This window comes from Cotesia glomerata, linkage group LG7 (assembly GCF_020080835.1).
Source record: "Cotesia glomerata isolate CgM1 linkage group LG7, MPM_Cglom_v2.3, whole genome shotgun sequence".
Taxonomy (NCBI): Eukaryota; Metazoa; Arthropoda; class Insecta; order Hymenoptera; family Braconidae; genus Cotesia; species Cotesia glomerata.
The window spans coordinates 88557-112003 of NC_058164.1; the positions used below are offsets into that span (position 1 = coordinate 88557).

Below are 23447 nucleotides of genomic sequence, written 5' to 3' on the forward strand. Positions count from 1 at the left end.
TATAAGTATAAAAATATTAAGTTTTTAAAACGTTTTTATTTTAACCACATGTTATTATTTTTTACTTGACACTAATTTCCTGCTGTTTACAGTAATAAACGGCAATAAATAGGCTAATTAGTATGAACAAATATATTTTATATAATTATTTTATAAGGACATTTATTTGGGGATTTATTTTAACAACATTTCTACTGATTATTCAAATACAAGGTTTGCTTAATTTTTATTATTTTTTCATTATTTATTTATATTACGAATGAATTTAATAAATGTTAAACTGGTGTATCGTTTTGCTATTTGAAATGCAGTTAGCTCTCGTGATGTCATGATTATTCTCAGAATGGACCTCAGTGCTATTTTCGGGTGATTCTGAGCCGCCAGAGTAATATAAAGCCCGATGATATTATAATGAATATTCCACTACAGATAGTACAGATAGTTATGTTACATTAAAATTCTCTTTGGTTTTTTTTTCTACACATTCATAAATTATAATATTAATACTTGTAAAATTTTATTTGATTCGACCTATTTTCGTTTTATATAAAATAGAAAAAAAAAAAAAAAAAAAAAAAAAAAAAATTAATAAAAAGTGATATAATGTTACCTATAACAATTGTTTATTTTCACGGACGTATAAAAATTGTCGTGTGTAATGTCTAATATATAGAGTATGTCATCGCACCAATTTGACCATAATGCCAGTATTTAATGACCATCAACCACAATAATAAACCCTAATGGATCCTCACGCTTTATCTCATATTACGTCCCTAAGATCATACCATTAATAATGTTTAATTTATTAATAGGATTAAATAAGTTTTTTTTTTTTTTTTTTTTTTTTTTTTTTTTCTTGTTGTTTATAATTTATTTAAAATAATAACTATTACGACTCCAAAAAAGTTATTATTTATGCTAGTTTTATTTGATATCTTTTATAATGAAGCCATCGTTCGCTCCGAGTAGTTATTTTTATTTTTTTAAATCTCATGGCACGTGTTCTTTTTTTCAATAATTTTAATTAAAAACTCCAACAGCTTTCTTAATAATTTTATTAAATATACAATATTATTTTACACTAGGATTTAGTATCATTTATCATCAATTTCCTGTTATACTTATATTACATATGTATATGTGGTTTTTCTTAATAATATATAGTGTGTTTGTTTGACATTTAATCAATTCACATTGGAAGTTTAATTATCCTATTAATCAATTAGATTGTGTGTCCAGAGAAATAGGCCAATCAATATTCGTACCGTTTTAGTTTTATTGTTTTTATTTTGTTTTTTATTTCATTATTTAATTAGAATTACACACCAGCAATTAATTTATTTAATCACTCAGCACTAACAAAGAATAAAATTACAGATAATTAATTATTAAGTATTGAAGAAAAAAAATAATAATTTTTATTTTCCTTCTCTAAACTCTATAAAAATTGGTCAAATTTAATTACAAAAAATTTTTGTGAAATTATTAATTAAGCAGACTAATAACTCGGGGTATGATCGTACGATTGAAATTACATAGTTTTTCTTTAATTTTATTAATAAAAATGTTATAGTTGATTATCAAATACTATTTTTTATGAATATTTTTAAATATTTATCGAATAATTTATCAATAAATAAATAAAATGGTGATGCTTGGACTGTTGAATCAGAGAAATTACGTTATACTTGTAGCAATGCCAGCATATGGCGTTTATCCCGGGTTTTGCGGTTTCCGGAGAACCTTCACCAACTGTGTTGATACTGATATACTTATTTTTTTATGTCCTCCAACGCCAGCAGAATAATTCCCATGGTTATATTTTTTAAATTTCAACTATCAAAAAAATTATTATATTTAAATAATAATTTTGTACAATTATATATAATATTTTTGATATATATTGAAAAATATATATTTGAAAAAGTTGGAAAAGAGAGTTTCACCGGTATTTAAACGCACTCAGTCGTGTTAAACCACGTTTAGTTGTGTATTATGTACAGCCGTACAGAATGGAATGGTAAGGCGTCGCTCTAGTGAACACAACTAACTAAACGCGTCTACCTCAATCATATGCTAACCGTCTTATTTCAAAATTTTATTCAAACTTATTTATAAATATTTTTATCTATATATAACTCAATAATTATCCGCTCCTTTTAAAATCAATTACTTAATAAAAATAAATTATTTAAATAAAGAAAAACATTTTAAATAATAATAACAAAAACAAAAACAAAAACAGCAGCAGCTATATAGTAAGTCGTGCATATCATTATTATATACGTATATATGTATACATTATTATATTTACGGCTACGGCACGTGCGATTATCGTCTCCGGAACCGGAAATACAGTTGGATGCTCTTTCCACCTGGGTTTCCATAAGTTTTACTACAGCAGGGGGCATATACTGGACATACTTCCACAGTAGTGACCGGCAGTAACCGGTCACTCTCCTGTCTACCTATATAATATTAAATATATAAATAGTACAAGACAGTATGTTACAGTGATATATACATATATGATAAAAACTCAAATTCATATACTGATTAATTTTTTTGATGCCCGTCAGTTTAAATAAAATTAATTATATAATGCGTAAAGGTATTAGTTAAATTTTTAAATAAATTGAAATAACAATTATTGATTTTAATTATTAAATTTTTATTTTCTCGGGATAAAATTTAAAAACCGCTGTCAAGTGAATTTACTTGTTTCATTATAAAAGCTGAACGCGTGGCGACAAAGGAACGTGTTCGCATGACTCCCATGACTCGCGATCAACTTTACGACGCATACGTGACTTAAGGGCGTGTTAAAAACTAGTCAAGCTAAAACAAAAGAAAATTCCCAACGAGACTCAATGGAAATTGGATTCTATAAAAAGTTTTTTTTTTTTTTTTTTTTTTTTAATTTTTTTTTTTTTTAATTTTTTATTATTCCCAAAAGAGATAAAGTAAAAAATTTGTTATTAATTTTTATAGGGCATCAATAAAAGTAATCCAGTAATAATAACAACTTTAGTGACACATAACAACATGTAGAGTAGCATAAGCAAGTAGATATTTTTTCAAATAAAGCGATTATTATTATTATTATTATTCTATATATTCTGATACTAAATTATGAGAATGAAAAATTATATTAAACATTAAACAAAATGTTAATGACCTTATCCACGCAAAGTAGTATTCGATCAGTAGTAAATCTCAAGTCTGACATTTTTGTTGACTTTACATTCACCACATATAAGTATGTATTATATATTTTTATTATTATTTTGTATTCCCATTAAAACTAATGACATACTATAACTTTTGTTATTTGACAGCTAAGTATTTATATAGTCATCAGATTATTTTACATAAAAGCTTGTTTAAAGTTTCTATGATAAATGATGAATAATAACACTTTATTATTGTTCCATCTGTAAATTTTTAATCAAAAACTTTAATATATTTAACCGAGTTTAAATAATTATTATCATTAAGTATATATACTTTCGTTATAGCAGATAATAATTATTATTTTTGTTTAATTTCAATAACAATGAAAAATAAAAAAAATAAAAAAAAATAAAAAAACAAGCATCTGATGATAATAAATAAATTATTATCTACTGAAAAGCATATAGAAATTAAAAGCACATAGAGAATGTTAAACCAGAAAATAACGCAACTCAATTACTGACTGGATTAGGGTGAATGTCTTATGGGTCCGGTGCATGTTTAAAATTAACTTACCGAACAGATAAAGACATATAGGTCACTAAACATGCAATCATAGGTACACTGCAAAATTTGACCTACCATTATAATCATCATCATCATTATTATTATTATTATTATTATTATTATTATCATTGTCATGATATAATGATTGTTATTACTTAAATTATTATTATTATTATTTGTATTAGAGTATTCTACTCATATGTGTGGCAGAAACGCATCGAGTGTAACAAGAGTAACGTGATTTTCTCATGCCATGTGAATTATTGCTATAACAACAAGGTTCTTGTAATTTAAACTGATTTAAACCCTTAAACTGCCTCACCTTAAACGGTAATAACGTAAAACTTGTTAAAAAAAAAAAAAATATTACAAGGTGGAAAAGTAATTACTACCTATTACCTAAATATCTTTATTATAATTATTATATTATATTGTATTGTATTGTATAAAAAGATATGATACTAAAGCATTATATAATGTTATTAAAAATAAAAATTTTTTCAAAATTTAATGAATATATATGTATATAAGGAGTAGAAAGGCGTCGCAGTGTCTAGAGGTCGGACAGCAGAACCTTATATCTATCTATCTTATATACTTTATAAGTTATAATATCTACTCGCTCTCTAAGGTGTCGAGTAATGTTGAATTTATGCATTACCAACCCATTTCTTCTTATGCATCTTCCGACTTTGAATTACTGCTGAATCCTTCTATATATACTATACTATAGAGTCTTTCAACACTTGTTTTTTTTTTTTTAACTTTTTTTTTCTTTTTTACTTTTTACTCAAAAATAACAAATAATTCAATTATTTTATTTTTAATAAATATCAATTATATTAGTCGTAACTTGAATTAGATACATAAAAAATCGAACAAAATTTATCTAAAAATCATCTAATAAAGTTTATTGCCTTGTAAAAAAAATAGGGGGTTTATTTTAGTATTGATAAAAAAATAATAAATAAATATATAAAAAGAGATGGTTACGAAGTAGTTGAGAAATGGGCGGAGGAAAGCCGAGAAGGGAACAAGAAAAGGGAAAGAAAAATTTACATATGACCAATTTAATCAGTGCCAACACCTCGTGAGGAACATTGTTAAATTATTCTAGTCATATAATATACTTTAATTTTAAAATAAATAACAAATAAAAATAATATGAATTTATTTTAATTTAAATGTTACAGAAAGCAATCAACTAGTAATAAAATCAATAAGTGTACCGGAATTATTGAGAGAAGGAGAAACGGATTATGTTATATTAGATTGTGATTATGATCTTGAAAATATATCTAGTGATGGATTAGTTGTTAAATGGTATTTTAATGACGATAATGTTGAATACCAGTGGATATATGGACACGAGCCTCAGGCTGATCCAAGTGCTAGTCATATAGATCTTGGATATAAAGCAAGTGATGATCCTTATACTATGTATCGGGCTATGAAATTAAATAATCCAACAATTAATTTAACGGGAGACTACAGGTGTGCAGTATTTACCTATCAAGATGAAGAAATAGCTGACGCTAGTATGATTGTATATTGTAAGTATTTAACAATACTATAATAATTATTATTATTATTATTATTATTATTATTACAAGTATAAAGATTATTAAATAAAAAATTTATTTTTTTATCTATTTATCAGCAACAGAAGAAAAATTCGATTTAAAGTATAGAAAAAAAATAATTGATGGTAAAGAAGGAGTCGAATTGACATGTTTTGCAGAGGGATTGTATCCACAACCAACAATGGATATTTATGTTAAGTAAGATACATACAATTAATTATTATTTAACTAATTAATCAATTTTTATTAATAATAAATATAATTTTACAGTGATATTATTGTTAATGAAACAATTACTTCGGATTTAACGATGCGTAATGACAGCAAGTATGACATTATGATGCAAGTTGTTGCTAAAAATGAGAACTTACCAAATGAAGCTCTTGTTAAATGTAGTTTATCGATTCCTAAAGCAAATTACACTATTCCACGTGAATTAATCTACATACCTGGTAATATATATTTAGATTTACGTATAATACCTCCTATTAATAAATAATAATTAATTTGCTTAATAATTAATAATAAATTTTTTGCTTATAACTTGTAATATATATTAATGCTTATATAACCTGATGTTGATAGACGTGGTATGTGGTATTTTGTTGTTTAGGAACGCCAACCAGTACGCCTTCTGTAACAACCAATCTATTACGAAAAATGGAGATCCAGGCAATAAACAGCTCTGAACCAGACAATACTGACAATGGTGGTAAGATTATTCGCAATCCACCTTATCTTTTTTTTTTTTTTTTATTTTTTTATATTTTATTTTTTATTTTCTCTCGTTCTTTTTTTTTTTTTTTATTCTATATTCTTAAATAAATATCCAGTGTAGCATCATCTTATTTGAAATTACAATTAAAAAATTATCCTTTTCAAAATTTTTTATATTCAAAAATAAAAAAAATTATGAGTATATAATTTTACTACACCACCATTGTTATCTATAAATAACTTTATTTTTTATTATTTTTGGGGTGCTATTTACTCTTGCATGACGCTAAAATGTGTTTTGCTATTCAAGTGCACCCGAAAAATCTATAAAAGAAACTTATATTTTTGCTTTGCTTTCTTTTTCTTCGACTAATACTAATATTGTTTATATATCTATTTATAGATACTCTATAAGTATTGAAAAAAAAAAAAAAAAAAAAAATAAAAAAATAAAATGACAGTGATAATGTACGGCAGTAAAATTATTTTATACTGAATATATCAAAATGAGATATTACACTATATACTAATTGGCCGGTTTATTATTATATATATATATATATACACGATTGAGGATACTTGTGGTTAATTTGTTTAGCAATTAATTATTTTTTAAGCTTTCTGTAATGATTTTGATTAAACTTTATTAGTTAAGAATAATAACACAAGTAATTATAAGTTTTTGATATTTACAATGTTATCGATAATATTTAATATTGCAAATATTAAAAGTAAAAAATTAATAAATAAATAAATAAAATAGGTAAACAGCATGTTAATATATTACTATAAATTATTTAATATATAAAAATGATAAAGCTATTATGATGATGACAATGATGATGATGATGATGATAATGATTAGTTTAACAAAGTTGAGTGAGTTGTATATAAAGGCATTAATATTTAAGTATAGACTCCATCACCGGTACACGAAACTAAACTCCAGTATTCGGTATTCGATATTTGGTAGTTTCAAAAGTATCACCAGTCTCAGTATAAAGTACCTAAGAACTACTATAATAGTTATATAGTAGTATATTATAAACATATAATATAGAGATAAATTCGGAAAAACAAAATGCTATCAGTGTCACTGCTGTAGGGAAGTTTGCTTCAGCAATATATAGTATACCAGCAACACCCATCAGCAAACTAGTAATTTAAGGGGACATATTAACATACGCCCAACTTTTGCTGTTATTTATCAGTATAAGCCATGCTAATGCCATGAAATAAGATTGAGTGAATTTTCTTTAAAGAATTCTTTCTCTCTCACTTTTTCAAAAGTGACTACTCAAAAGTCCATACAGTTACTTTATATGATATTCAACGTTAATATCAAGTGTATAAATATATGGTATTATATATAGTGTATATAGTGTAGATATGGTAGACAGAATGCTTTTGGTGGTACTACTACTACTAGTGATACTACTGCTAAAATAGCAAACTGCATGGATGAGAGTAAAGTGACTTTACCAAAATTGTGGTGAAAACTTGTTGGGGTGTTTGGGTGTTGGGGTGTTGGGTGCATTATTTCAAGTACTAAAGCGAACCGTAATGCAGTGGTTTTGCTGAGGCTTTCTCGCGGTTTAACTATTTTATTTATTTATTTATTAATTTTTTACTTTTAATATTTGCAATATTAAATATTATCGATAACATTGTAAATATCAAAAACTTATAATTACTTGTGTTATTATTCTTAACTAATAAATTTTAATCAAAATCATTACAGAAAGCTTAAAAAATAATTAATTGCTAAACAAATTAACCACAAGTATCCTCAATCGTGTATATATATAATAATAAATCGGCCAATTAGTATATAGTGTAATATCTCATTTTGATATATTCAGTATAAAATAATTTTACTGCCGTACATTATCACTGTAATTTTTTTTTTTTTTTTTTTTTTAATACTGATAGAGTATCTATACATAGATATATAAACAATATTAATATTAGTCGAAGAAAAAGAAGGCAAAGCAAAAATATAAGTTTCTTTTATAGATTTTTCGGGTTTTCCCTCGAGTAGATGACTCGTGAGTAAATTGCCGTACCGTATTTTTTCACCCTCTCTCTTGCCTCTTCTGTCTGAACATCAGGAAGGATGCCTTGTTTCCTTTTGCGATTTTCTCTTACTATTCTCACTCTACATTTTCCACTTTTTCACTTTTCCTTCCGTTTTCTTCACTCTCTTCTTTCTTCATTTTCACAACCATTTTTTATTTTATTTTTATGGTTTAACTTGGTTTATATTGTTATTATTATAATTTTCTTAATATTTTTTTTTTTTTTTTTAAACCACGTTTGCCAAATTTTAAGTAATCTTTTTATTTACTTTTAATGCATCTTTTCAGCTAAACTAGGTATAAGAATTCAATGAATAATAAATTATTTTTTCTTCATTTCTTCATTTTTTTTTTCCATTTAATTCTTATTAACTCATGTAAAGTTAATAATATTTTCTTTTGATATTAATGAATATACAGATGTAATTTAGAATGATGAACAAAAGAAAATGATAAAAAATAATATATAGTAAAAGTGCTTTGAGAATTAATTTGGGATGAACGTGACTGAGTATAAATTGCGGTCAAAGCTTTTCAAACGGGAACTCACCTCTTTCCCTTTTAAACTTTACAAATTCTCTTTGTTCCTTCGTTTAGTAGTTTAGCTGTCTGATTTGTATTATATATAATATATTGCATATACTCTATAACTATAAAATGGTATATTTTTTTATTATTCCGTAATTAGTAACTTTTTATGGTAAGTTATCATCCATCTAAATGGTTAATATACCTATTACACATTGGTGATACTAATTGTGTATTTCTACTTGGATTAGTTGTACTAATACTCGATTTAGTGTTGGTATTGCTACGGACGATCTGTGATATTTAATGCTCTTGAAGCTTTCAGCAATTGGATAAATCAACGGTGGAATGCTGTTAGTTTCTATACAGTGGAATGCCTTTTAACTGAATAAACTATGTGGGCACGGATTTTTTCATTATAAATTTAATAAATAACAAATAAAAGAACATAATTTATTCATTTTATTCTAAATAAAGATATATTTAATAAATATAAACGACGATATATAATTAAATTAATTTTACCAAAAAATAAATTTTCAAAATGAAACATTAATATTGGGGTGAAAAAAAAATAACATAATTCACAATCACGTAATATTTTTAACATACGTTATTTAATGTTTAAACTAATAATAAAAAAGCTTGGTTTGTTCTTATACTCATAAATATAAAACAGCCATAATTTATGATTTATTGCCTTCCAGAGTTTAAACTTTTATGGATATACGAATACTATACAAACGTAAAATCTGTAAACGTAATATTAAAGCCGATCTAATAATAAAATCCAATATATTAACAATAGTGTAACACCATAAAATTTAAAATTATAATTTGACCAAGCTTTAACGCATTTTCTTATCCTATTTTATCAATCAACTGTTAATTATAAATTATAATAAAGTTTTAGTTGGTGCATTGATAGTGCATTAGTATTAACTGTAAATCGATACTATTATGATATACGTAAATAAAGAATAAATGATACAGTCTCATCGTCATATATAATCACTCTGATAACATACTTATGTAGATAGATACATACGACGTTTACGCTTTAGCATAGTATAATAGTTTGACTATTGGCGGCCCCATTAATTGAAACTGAAACTATATCGATATACCGATGTAGTATGCATGCAGAATAGTATACGGGCCGTTAAATTTTATCTGGTGGTTCGGTTACCATTCTATCCGGCAGGCCTGCTCTCTAGATTGGCCTGTTGGCTATTCTGACTATTAGGTGTATCCTCTAACTGTATCAACCTTCCTACTTTTATCTATATATATATCCCAACGTGACTTTTGTGATACTTTAATGTATTCGTACATGCTAAATCGTCAGCGAAAACCAAACTACTTTCCGTTCGTACCTCTCTATACTCTTTATACTCTGTAGGATGTACATTTAATTTTCATTTATATTATTTATATGTACATAATTAGTTAATAGTAATAACAATAACAACCACAATAATAATAATTATTATTATTTGTTTATTTGTTTCAGGAGCAGCTTCAAAACCTTTTTACAGCTTAACTTTCGTATTTATTATTACTATATTGACCAACTTTTGTCGTCACTGATGATGATAAATATCATTATTATTATGTAATTTAAGTAAGTTCTTAATTATTTTCATTTCAAATGATTTATTTTTTTTTTTTTTATACAACATTTAGTCCAAAATACTAAAATTTCTTTTATCAAAGTAAAAAATAAAAAATACATATAATTATTTTCAACGACAAATTTTATTTTTATAACAATATATTGTTTTTTGATTCCAGAATAATGGGAATGGATTAACCACAATGATAATTACACGCTATCTAAATGACAGACTACAACTGATACTACTGCAATATACTGTTTTGTATAGAAAAAAAAAAAAAAAAAAAAATATATATATATATTTATATATATATATATATATGAAAATAAAGAAATGAAAAATTCCAATGACCAAAATAAAAACCAAAAAAAACAACTAAAAAATATTTTTGCCAAAGAAATATTAGCTTGATTGTTATAATTTATCTTACTATTAACTGATGATGGTTACATAAATAAATTAATTATCTAATGTAAATATAAATTAATAATAATTGCAAAAAATAGCATAAATATGATATTATGTATTAAATAATTTGTCATAATTTAAAAATGAAATGAACATTGTTATTGAAAAAAAAAAACCTGTACAATACTTTTACATGTTCAATGTAAGATACTAATAATAACTTATTAATACTTAATATAAAAGAAATGTCTCAAGACATGACATTAGATACAATCAATTTTAATTAATAAAATGTATATAATAATATTTAAATAAATTGATAACAAAATTATTCGCTTTGGAAATCAAAAATAACATTGATAAAATTAATATTTAGAAAAAAAATAATCAAATTAATTTTTTTTTTTTTCTTCATTAACTTATGACTTAACAGTGACTTAATACTTATTAATGTAAGCATTATAAAAAATATCTGAGAAACGTAAATAAAATAAAAATTTCAGAATTATAAAGTTTACTGATTTGTATAAATAAAGAGTTATTTTGTTATTGATAACCAATTAAACCAATTTAAGTAAAAATATTAATAGTAGTCTACAACGTTCGCGCAAGCTCGAAATTATATTTCGCGCAAACTCCTGGATTCCCGATTTGTTTGGCCAACTGGCACTACTCTTCCCATTAGTTGTACCAGTAGTAGATGCTCGCGTCTCGTCCTAACAGCACGTTCTATATCACACGTGTTTCAATCCTACTGAACTTTTAAAACTTTTAAAACTTTTACTTGACTTTATTTATTTATTTTTTTTATTTAATCCAATTAACTTAAAAATTTAGTGTTGTTAGTAATAACAGTGATAATAAAATCGGATATTGAGTTTATTAAAAGGCTGTTTGATGGAATAGTTAAAAATAAATAATTAAAAAAGTGTTTTGTTGTTAGTTTTAAAATAAATAATGGATATAATGTAGTTTAATTAATTAATAAATTATGATATATTAAATTAATTTAAATTATAAATAAATAAAAACATTAGTGAGTGAATATGGATAACCAATTATTATTAGATCTTTTTATTATTCTTATTGCTAGTTTTTTTATTAAAAGTAAGTGAAAACTTTACTAAAGTTGTATTTTCTTAAAATTAATTTAATTATTGCTTCTGTATTATAATTTGTTAACTTATCAAATAGTTATTCAATAGTTAAATTTATGGGATAAAAATAAAATAAAAAATAAAAGGTGTAATAAATACTTTCAATTGATAACATTGATTGTGCATTTATTATTCCATTTAAAATTTATTTTAATAATACCAGTAGAAGTAAATAAATAGTAATAGACTAATAGGTGTATTGGTTATAGGATATAGATAGTATAGATAGTATAGATAGTATAGATAGTATAGATAGTATAGATAGTATAGGTAGTATAGGTAGTATAGGTAGTATAGGTAGTATAGGAGCAATTTGAATGCCCATCCATTCGAATAAGGCCGGTTATTGGATGCCGGCAGATTTTAGCTTGTGATTGAGTATTTGATCCTATTGACCGTTAGGTGCATAGGTATACGGGTACGGGTACGGGTAGCTTAACGACTATCGGCTAGTACAGGGAACCAAACTCACTTTTCCATTATCATTTTTATTATATTTTTTTTAAATTATATATCATCAATTGTTTAATAACACTACAAAAAAATAAAAAAACTAATTTGGGGTTGTTATAACAAAAACCTCCATAAGTAAAATATTGAGTCTTAAATCTACGGTATTTTTCTAATAGAGTATAAAAAAGAGACCTTATACATTTATACATTTAATCTTTCTCATATTACCCTTTGTTAAATAGATAGGGGAAAAGAGCAATCCCCCCCCCCCCCGATACCTTTGTCATTTTTTTTTGTCGCTGGTCTTTCACCTCTATCACCCAATCACTGTTCTCATGTTTTAGTGGCTTCACTTTTTTTTTTTGTTTTTATTTAATCCTTGTTATTTTTCATTCAATATCCTTTATATAGAATGACAAACTTTATATAAAATTATAGTAAATATAATTCTAACTATGTATAATATTATTCAACCTTTAAATTGAATTAAAGTGTTGAAAAAAAAAAAAAAAAAAAAAAAAAAAACATATTTTAGGGTGTGAAATAGCAGTATCTTTATGAGTATATGATGTATAGTACAGTCCTTCACCATTAGTACCTTAATATGTATAATATCTTTAACTTTGGCTCCTCTAATGAGTAATAAGTTTTATTAAAAGTAGTCGCGGAACAGCGAAACAACTTTTAAAAAGGGCTCGAAGAGATTGCATTAGCGCTTTCACACGCAATGCTGCCACTAACTACTGATGTCGACTCTTTTATAATAACAATATTTATCCATAATTTTTATTCTACATTTAATATTTTTTTATTTTTTTGTTTTATAACTTTAACTCGTCACTTGCTTTTTTTACAACCCCTTTCGCACTTGAGGCACCGTGTAGAAAACTCACACATCATACGAATACCGCGTGCGATTCACCAACCCATAACTTTCATTCCTCTACAAGAAGGCGCTGCTCTAGTGGTTTTTATTAAAACAAAAATAAAAAAATAAAAAAAACCGAGTGAATAAAATAAGAAAAAGTAAATGATAAAAAAAAAAAAAAAAAAAAAAAAAAAGCCTAAAGGTTTTCATACCACTCGTTCTAGTATACTTTTACCTTTACATTTACACATATGAATGTATGTATGTATGTATGTATATTGAATACCGACGGGCTGCACTCTACTTGAGATTGTCAAGGGTCGGCAACAACTGGAGACGCGATAAGCTTTTGGTTGTACATGTGTACCTTCAAAGTTCCTTTACTTTTTTACCTTTGATGTCAAGTATTTAACGTACGCACAAAGAATTTTATAAAATCAAATAAAAGAAGAACGAAAGAAAGTAAAAACGTACGATAGAACGATGACTGTCGATTCAAAGCGATAACTTAACAAAATATATTTAATTGTTAACAATATATTAAATGAAATTTTTTTATTTTTATCTCGTATAATACCGCATTAATAATAATAATAATAATTATTATTATTATAAAAAAGTATTTATATATAAATATGTATGCAAATTATATTAAAGAAAATGTATGCAAAAATGACACGTCAACATGTTATGGGGGGTCACGACATCCCTCTAAGTGGAAAAAAAAAAAAAATATAATAGCTTAATTCCGTATTGATCCAAGCATTCAACCAGTAATAGAAGTTGCATACTTACAATAACGATCAAGTAACCGGCTGGTACACTGATATACACATTAATCATATTTAATACACCTAAAATTTTTTATTTTTCAAACTGGATAATATTAAATGTTTAAGTGGTCTGACTATTATCCGGTATATTGACTTGTAGATTAAAAAAATGATGTGTAGATGTTTAGATATTTAAAATGTTATTACAGAAGCAGAACCAATAAATATAACCTCAGTTGAAATTCCACGAGTAGTAAGAGCTGGTAGTGAAGAACCAACAATACTTGACTGCAAATACGATATGGGATCATCAACAAATAATGCACTTGTCGTTAAGTGGTCAGTTAATGATTTACCTTTATATCAATGGATCCACAACTCATTGCCTAAAGGATCTGATGAACTTAGTCAGTACGTTGACGCGACTTATAAAGCTAGCAACGATTCAAACACAATGTACAGAGCAGTTAAACTTGTCAGACCGGGGCATGAACTTTCTGGAAAAATAAGATGTAGCATATCATCTCAAGATGATGAAACCGAAGCTACCAGAGAAATGTTAGTTTATTGTGAGTAACTTTTCATCTATTTATACTTAATATATTTTACTATCAATTGTCACAATAAATTATAATTTTATTTTGCCACAACTTAACCAATAATGAGTAGTCTAATAAAAGGGTCAGATACTTAGTATTTCAGTACTGTGTGCAAACGTAAATGTACCAGGCGCTGTTCACAAGTAGTAAAAATCGAATTTAGTCTGACAAGAATATTCAATGCGCTCTCTCTCTCTCTCTCTCTCGCATGCTGTCATTTTATTACACAGTTTCAGTATGTAGACACTCACATGAGTTAATATTTTTTTTAGTTAAATAAAATAATAATTTTTTTGGATTTATAAGCAATTAAAGTATTTACGTAAATAAAAAAATCTAAAACAACTCAAAAAGTAAACAAAATTCTATATATTGATTGAATGAACATAGGTTACAGAGAGACAAAAAAAAAAGAAAGAGAAAGTAATATCATCTCATCGTGTGTTATATATGATAACAAAACTAACAAAATAGGGTTTGTAAAATAATAACATATGCTGTTGTCAGTCGATTCTTTTTTTTTTTTTGTCGTTCGACTTTCAATAGGAAAGAAAAAAAAAGGTTTACTTTAGCGCCGGGAAACACTGTTTAAAATACATCATGTTATTTTATTTTATTTTTAATTTAAATTATCAAAAGTTTTAGACAGGATTTATTTTTATACTACTGTAATTATTATTTTTTTGATTAAATTTTTGCAACAAAAAATATATTTAATATAAAACATGGAATCAAATCAGTTTTTATTTAATGTTCTTATTATTAAAATAATATATTTATAATAATTTTCGTTATTTATGTTATTATTTTTTAGCTCCAGAAAAGATTTTTAAAATACTAGATCCAACGATAAACGAAGATTCGACACAACTAACCACAAGGTGCTTAGCTGAAGACCTTTATCCACTTCCTACGATAAAGCTTTTTCAAGACAAGTAAGCTTTACTGTATTTTTTCTCTCCTTCTTCTTCTAATATTTTATTTTTTTTTATTGGTATGATTAAATTTATATAATTTTGAAAATCAATATAGAATAAGAATAAAATGTAGCTTTATCATTTCAATATATATGAATAAACGAAAAAATATCTATTTATTTATATTATATTGTTATAGTCAGCCAATAAAAAAACAAAGGCAATATTACAAAAATAAAACTGATGGTCGACATAACGTTGAGGCTAATGCTACTTTAGAGATGGACCAAATTAAATTACCAACAGTATTCAAATGTGAATTATTTATTAAAGAAGCTAATTATACTTCAGTAATAAAATATGTATACAATGGTAAGTAATTAAACAAAAAAAGCTGTGTTTTATTTTAATCATTAAATAATTGTAAATATTAACAAAATTTATAAAATTTCTGCTGTAAAAGATTTTCCAATTATAAAATGTTAGTTGTTGTTATTATCATTATTATTATTATTATCATTATAAGTATACTGAAAAATAGTAGAAAAAAAATCGTTTAATTAGAGGGCCAAAAATGACCTTGTTATAAAAGTTTTCATGCGTAATTAAATGAAAATATTTATTAAATAGAATGAAAAGTTGAAAAAAAAAGAGAGTGAATTTTTTAGTATAAAACATTGACAGCAGATTTAAAAATTTTTTCATTTCATTTAAACAACTTTTCTCTAAGTTGTCAACCACTCAATGTCGTAAATTTAACCCCATCTGGGCATCCGGAGGTTGAAAATAGAAAATGTCCCAGGTGAAAATAGCCAGGAAAGTAATAAATCTTCGTTGCTGACTAAAAAGGCAGACGGTCGTCATCTGGACATTATTTTCCCCTTTATTTTATCTCTTAGTCTTTAATATTTTTTTACATTTTCCATTTTATCAAGTACAGCAAGAACAGGTAGTAGTCGTATTAATATTATTTTCTTCATTTAGATTTTTATTGAATTTATAATAATTTAATAAAATTAAATTTTACCGATTGGATGTTGATGAAATAATTTAGTTCGGTCAGATAGTAATTATCAAAGAGTACAGAGAAAAATAAAATGAGAATAGAGAATAAAGTGAGAAAGGTGGTGCAGTCGGAGAGAGAAAACAGTGAAAGATATTTCCCACAGGAGAAAAAAAAACCAAAAAAAAATAAAAAAGTATTGTTACAGTCTTATTGCCGAGCGTAAAACCTTCAATGTGTAATAGGTTAAAGTAGAATGAGTTTATTCGGTTCACTTGATTCTACTCAATGTCTCTTCTTTTTCTTTTCATTCCAACATCAACGTCCGAGTTTTATTTTTTACTTTTTAGTTTCGTAATTTTTTTCCAATTTTAGGATCAATATTATACTCTGAAAACAGCTACGAGCATTTTAATTATACACTTATTAATTAATTAATTAAACTATTATATTTGTTGTAATTATTCCAGGAGGATCTCTTAAATCGGATGTTTCACTACTTTTGTTCTTCTTAATTATTGGACTTTTTGTCACCAACAATTTAACCAACCCAATTATCAGCTTCACCACCATTACCATTAAGACGACAACTCACGGTTTATGTTAACCAGAAATTTTATTATTAATTATAATAAATGCCCTGCAAAATTATTAGTAATATTTAAATTTCATTGAATAATAATAAAAATAACATAAATTTACCTATATATATTATTATTATTATTATTATTATTATTATCATTATCACCGTGTATACATTTTTATATAAGGTAAGTGTATTCTGCACTTTAATGTATTTATTTTGTCGTAATTGAGAAAATTATATTTTTACTTTAAGGTATAATTAGTAAATGACTGAAACTATTAGAAAAATGATAAATAAATGTAGAGTTTCTTAATTATCTCATCATATTTTAATTTAAAAAACAATGTAATTCGATTTTATCATGCACACCAGCGCAGCTTGATGATAAAATATTATAAATTATAACATTTTTAGCGACTTTCTTATACCTCAAAACGAAAGTACAACAGATAATTTACAATTTAACCATTTAAAATATAACACACACACACACACACACACACACACACACACACACACACGAATTTTCGTTGTACGTGTGTGCATCACAGTTTATTAAATACAGGGTAATTATTAAAAAAAATTCAAATTTATAAAGTACTACTTGATAAACTTATAGTATATTATTTCTCAGTAATTTAAATTAGTAAAAAACAAATAAAATCTTCTTGTATGAAATGGGTTCGTATTTCAAATTGGCGATTAATTATTATTTAATAGACAAAGATTAAGAATAAAATTATTATAAGACATTAAATTGAAAATGTTAGGAAAAAAATTAAAAAAGAAAAAAAAAACCATTTTATAATAAAATGGATAAATCTTAAGAATAGCTAAGCTTTTTTTTCTTCCTGGTCCTCTGTACTAATAAACTGTTAATTAAAGCGTGAAAATATGCCCTTAAAAGTTTAAAGTTTTGTTCTTAAAATGATGACGACTTTTATAAAGCTTGCAACTTTAAAACTCCAGTAAAGTATGTTTTTTTTTTGATTAATTTAATACGTACTGAATGTCGGCCTTGTTATTAAATATATTAGTATCGTAAAGAATATTTTATACCCATTAAAGCCCATGTTGGAGACAGTGAAAAGGATTTAAATAAATATGTATATTAAGTAAAGTAAAACTCGGTAAAGTAAAAAATACTAAAAGGATCATGAAAAAAAAAAAAAAAAAAAAAAAAAAAAAAAAAACGATATATATAAGCAAGTAAAAAAGAAAGATTATCTTTTGTGATACTGTGATACAATTTCACTTGTGAGCCAGTTTAATAAAAAGAAAAGATAATAAAGATAAAGAAAAAAAGCTTGAATGTTATTCTTTGATTTTCCTTTTTTTAAATAATATTAATTCAATGGCTTAATTAATTCAATTAATTCATTCATTTAGTAGTGTACTGAAAGAGAACTGAGAGAATATTCATTAAAATCATTAAAGCTGGCTTCTGATGATGTTATCAAAAGTTAAATTACGACATCTGATGATAATAAAAAATCTTTAAAATCTTTAAAAGACTATACTACTTGATAAAAAATACTCTTTCAAAGTACTTTTTAATATTTATTCATTTAATATTATTAATGTATTAGCAAACACGCTGTATATTGCTCTCTAAAATCTATAAATATAAAAATATAAAATATATTAATGAATTAATGACAACTATAAAATATAACGACGGTGTGAAAAAATAAAATAAAAATTTATAGTTGTATCTATAGCCTATTGAATATTGAATATTGTTATATAAAACTCTAACCTAAATAAAAATCACAATGTATCGTGTTCTATCGTTGTTATTTAATAAAATTTAATAATAATAATAATAATAAATATTAATTATATATGTCAACTATTTGAGGATATTACGAGTAAGTTAATAAAATTTTTGTTACATCGTTTGTAATATTAGTTTGATTAAAATTTTTTTAATTTCATTGTTAGATATGTATCTATTAATTATAAATACTTATATCTCATATACATATATATATATATTTATTTTTATTATTCTTACATTTATATATTATAAATATATATACAATTATTTATTTTTAATTAAAATAATTATTTATAATAGAAACAAATAAACGTTTTAAATACAATTAAAAATTTTGTTACTTTATTATTTATCATTAAACTAATTAAAAATATAACTAATTCCGTATTATTAATACCCACAGTGTAATTTAATTTAATCCATAGCTTTTTAGTATTTTATAGTCATCAGAAAAAAAAAAAAAAAAAAAAACTAAGTAAATAATAAAATAAAAGCTTTAATTACAACCAAGGCGAACAAACAACATTTAACTGCTTGGGGAAAAGTTATCAAGTGGAAATTTAATTCCCATTCATATTAAAAGAGCAGAGTTAGCCACTTTTTTATTTGTTCAATTTTTATTTATTTATTTTATTTTCTTTGTCAATACAAATAAGCTTAAAAATATTTAAAACCCGCCGTTCCTACGAATAATGACTGAGTAAGTAATAATAAGATTAGAAGGTAATTTATGTTTACATATTAATACAGTTGTTCAGTGTACGAGACGAACCAATATATATATACGTATATTGGTTAAAATATTCAACCGCGTCTGACAGAATACTTAAAAGGAGAAGAAAAAGAGATAGACTCTATGCCTTTATCAAATATTTTCAATTATTCTCTTTCTCTGTTGTACACTTTATATAAAATTACAGTGGTGTTATGCTCTAGAATATACAAACCAACTTTACCAGAGACTTTAAAAGTACTTAACTTTATTGTACAGTGTAATATACGTTGGACACTTGGAACATCATGCTTTTTTTTTTCTTTTTTTAATCTTTTTAATTATTTTACAAAAAAAAAAAATTATCGTTAATATAGATTCAATTGAAATCAATCGGATATATAAATAATTTAGTAGAGTACAAAGAAGAATTTTGAAAATTTTTATAATTAAATTGGTGGTTAAGCTTAAAATAAGATAATTAAATTGTATCTTAGCAACAACTGAGATAACTGCTTGAATGGTGCTTTTAAATGAAAATAGAATCCCTTGATAATAATATTCGCCGGGTAATTAACAATTTAGTATGAGTTCAAGAACAACATAAGGTATGTAAATGTATAGCAATATAGACGCAGCATCAACCAATACTATAATAATACACGTTAATATACAAAGCCAGCTTTATATGTACTTATATTTTTCATTGATAAATGTTTGTTTACGAGTAAATTACATACAAATTTAAAAAAAAAAAAAATAATAAAAATTTATAATTTTTTTTACACAGGGTTACTTAATTTAATATCTGTAATAAATGAATGAAACATATATGTAATATGTTATTACTTTCACTCTATACAATATACTAATAACAATAATCATTATAATTTAAATAGTTAAATTAATCAAGTATAAAAAATATAATAAAATAAAGTTATTTAAGGAGAGATGGACTGGAATTTATTTTTTTTCTTTTTCCCTCTTACCGTACAGTCAGTGTGTATACATCATGTACAGAACATCTTAAATTATATTATTATAAGTTACCTGTAGTAAGCAGTAAGATTAACTGAGCGCTCAGAAGACCAATTATTTCCGACTTTCTCACAAGAGAAAACGCTACTTACTACTGAGTAATGTTAATTTGTAAGATACATATATATGTATATTTTTTTTTTAATTTTCCCCTTTATTTTAGATTACCATAATAGGTAATAATAGCAATACAGCATAAATTATTTCCGTGTATAATGAAAAAAAAAAAAAAAAATACAATTATTACTTTACATATATAAACATTAAAACGACAAATGATGAATTACAGGAATAGATTATTTTTACGATTTAAACACTTGACATTTGCTATATTATTTAATTATTAAACATTCAATCATTAAATTAATTTTATTTTTAACAACGTCATTTCATTAATCAATATTTTATTAATTAATACAATTGCTTGATATGATTGAAATTTATTATCGGTTAAATATTTGGATAAATTTTGATTAAAGCTTCAATAATATTAAAATTAAATGTAAATATACGCTCAATGTTATGATTTTATCAATCTATATTACTAACTGATTACTATAATAATATTTTTCGAATTTAATTCTTTAATCGAAAAATGTATTTGTATGAAATAATTATGAAATCGGTAGGAGTAGGGAACAACAGCAACAAAAAAGTTTGTCCTTTCTTAATTAGCTCTTGTTTATCGAATTATTAATCAATCGAATAAAGAGAATATAAATGTATGTATATCTCAATATCAAGAGCACATACACAAGAACACATCCGCAAAGTTAAATATATATATATATATATATGTGTATATAGAATGACAGGTTGGGCCACTTTCTTAGTAATAGATCGCATACTTGCTGTTATATATATATATATATATATATATATATATATATATATATATATATATATATATAAATGTATACTGAGGATTGCTGACTCTGATGGCTCTGGTTTAAACTCTCGCGTCTTGGCTCTTGGCTCTTGGCTCTTGGCTCTCAACTCTCGATAAATCCATACCACGTAAAAATCAATGGTACCGATGCAAGCGAATGTCTTTTTACCCTACGGCTAAAATATTTATAGATAAATCTGGATCAATGATCATCATTATATCTCTATACCTAGATCAAATCTCACCTATCAATTCGAATATAATTTTACAACGACATTTTTATATTTTTTTTTTCACAACTTTGTTTACTTTTCTATTAAATAAAATTACTTGATCATTTTTTGGATAAAATGTATAATCCCTATATTTAATAATTTTCATCACATTCTCGTTTGTATTTTCCATAAGCTGCTACCTCCCTTTCTCCTGATTTACTGATTTACTGATTTACTCTTTTTCGGCCTTTCTCTCCTTCACCTGCAGGTAAATAACAATAAAACCAGCATCAACCCGGACAAACTGGTATATACAATATGTTAGCGTTGGTGTTGGTCTTTTACTTAGGTTATATATATATATAAAAGTAAGTATAAGAGATGAAAGGTAGACTTTCCGCTGGTCGCAAATTTATGTTGTTATATTCCAGTGTATGTGTTAGTGGGGATATCTGGAGCTTCGAGTCAAGTCAACTGAATCTCATACCCCATACGTCCAATGTACTGTTACATTGAAGGTTCTGTGCGTACGATATAATATTATAGTATAAAGTGTTTATTTTTTTTTTTATTGTTGTTTGGTGTTTTTATAAATAAAATTTAACAAACCAAATTTGGTTTTTATCGAAATGTTAATGTTAATATATTCTGTAAGTTTATAAATTTTATTTAATATATCTATTTTTTTTTTAAGTATAGCGTATCATACTTTTGTGTAATTGTAAAACTCTAAATAAGATTTGCATTATAGAATGAATAATTATAATAATAATAATAATAATAATAAAATAACATGAGAATGACTATAAAAGAATAAGCAAGTGAGCTTTTTATGTGTATAGATATATAATGTGATATGAATATGAAGAAAAAAAAATTATGATCCAGCTGTAAAATGTATTATTTAATTTTTTTCGTTAAATTTTGACATTATATACACTTTATATATGTTATATATAGATGTATGAAAATAAAATAATAGATGCCGGTGGTGGTAAGCTCAGTTAAGTTGCCGGGAAAATGTATTAGATATGTATAACATCAGGGAATGCCAGGCAAAGGGAAACAAGAACAGTACAGAATAGAATACAGTATAGAACAGTACAAGGAAAGCTAACCTAACTTAAGATATATATATATATATATATTTAAGGGTGCAATGGTATTGGTATGTATGTTTGTATGTATGGATATCTGTAGGACCTGTATTTGTATCTGTAGATCGACTAGACTAGACCCTGCATAAAGCTAAAGGCGACGACGGGATTATGGCTTTAAAGGCGGTGAAGCTATGCAAATCACGATGTGCTTCGCCAAATTCACAGGGAATCTCATTTCCCTTGTTGGTTGCTGCTACAGAAATCCCCAATCTTCTTTATTTTCCTTTTTCTTTTTCTTTTTCTACCTTTTCTACCTTTTTTTCCTTTCTCTTTATACTTATTATATTATTTAACTTTCTCACTCTTTTACTCTTTAACTCTTTATACTCTAAACTGCTTTTACATTTCTTTGAGATGTACAATAATAAGAACAAGAATAGAAAAATCAGTATGAATAAATAAAATAACGGGAGTTGAGATAAAGGTAAATCTCAACAAATCTATATTATTATTAGTAACTTTATATCTTATTCTTTATTAACTTTAAAATTCTCACTAAAACAATCGCATTCCTATACTGCAGCTTTTTGTTTCATCTTTTCACTTTTTCCCGTTTTCCCTTTTTTCTTTGTCAATTTAATGCCCTTTTACTTAAATATTTTATACATTATCATAATAAA

The 23447-nt window shown here is 25.1% G+C and overlaps 3 protein-coding genes across 6 annotated transcripts in view; all 3 read left to right on the forward strand.

Moving 5' to 3' along the window:
- The window catches only part of LOC123268856, a 26395-nt gene continuing 2948 nt past the window's right edge, over positions 1 to 23447 (forward strand). The window contains exons 1-7 of one of the 4 annotated variants that reach the window (XM_044734254.1): positions 4 to 213; positions 4938 to 5297; positions 5405 to 5525; positions 5598 to 5779; positions 5941 to 6039; positions 10164 to 10274; positions 10445 to 10599. In XM_044734254.1, the coding sequence (XP_044590189.1) occupies positions 123 to 213; positions 4938 to 5297; positions 5405 to 5525; positions 5598 to 5779; positions 5941 to 6039; positions 10164 to 10240 (930 nt within the window). In that variant the 5' untranslated portion in view covers positions 4 to 122 and the 3' untranslated portion in view covers positions 10241 to 10274; positions 10445 to 10599. Of the gene's footprint in view, positions 214 to 4937; positions 5298 to 5404; positions 5526 to 5597; positions 5780 to 5912; positions 6040 to 10163; positions 10275 to 10444; positions 10600 to 23447 lie in introns of those variants that run through there. The other 3 variants (XM_044734256.1, XM_044734258.1, XM_044734255.1) reach the window with 3 other exon arrangements.
- On the forward strand, positions 11658 to 17121 carry LOC123268857. The gene is made up of 5 exons (XM_044734259.1): positions 11658 to 11784; positions 14138 to 14497; positions 15342 to 15462; positions 15644 to 15816; positions 16918 to 17121. The coding sequence occupies exons 1-5, from the start codon at positions 11724 to 11726 to the stop codon at positions 17052 to 17054; spliced, it is 852 nt and encodes a 283-aa protein (XP_044590194.1). The 5' UTR covers positions 11658 to 11723; the 3' UTR covers positions 17055 to 17121.
- The window catches only part of LOC123268935 (probable WRKY transcription factor protein 1), a 20979-nt gene continuing 19699 nt past the window's right edge, over positions 22168 to 23447 (forward strand). Inside the window, exon 1 of the mRNA XM_044734399.1 lies at positions 22168 to 22317. Within this exon, the coding sequence (XP_044590334.1) occupies positions 22297 to 22317 (21 nt within the window). The 5' untranslated portion in view covers positions 22168 to 22296. The remainder of the gene's footprint in view (positions 22318 to 23447) is intronic.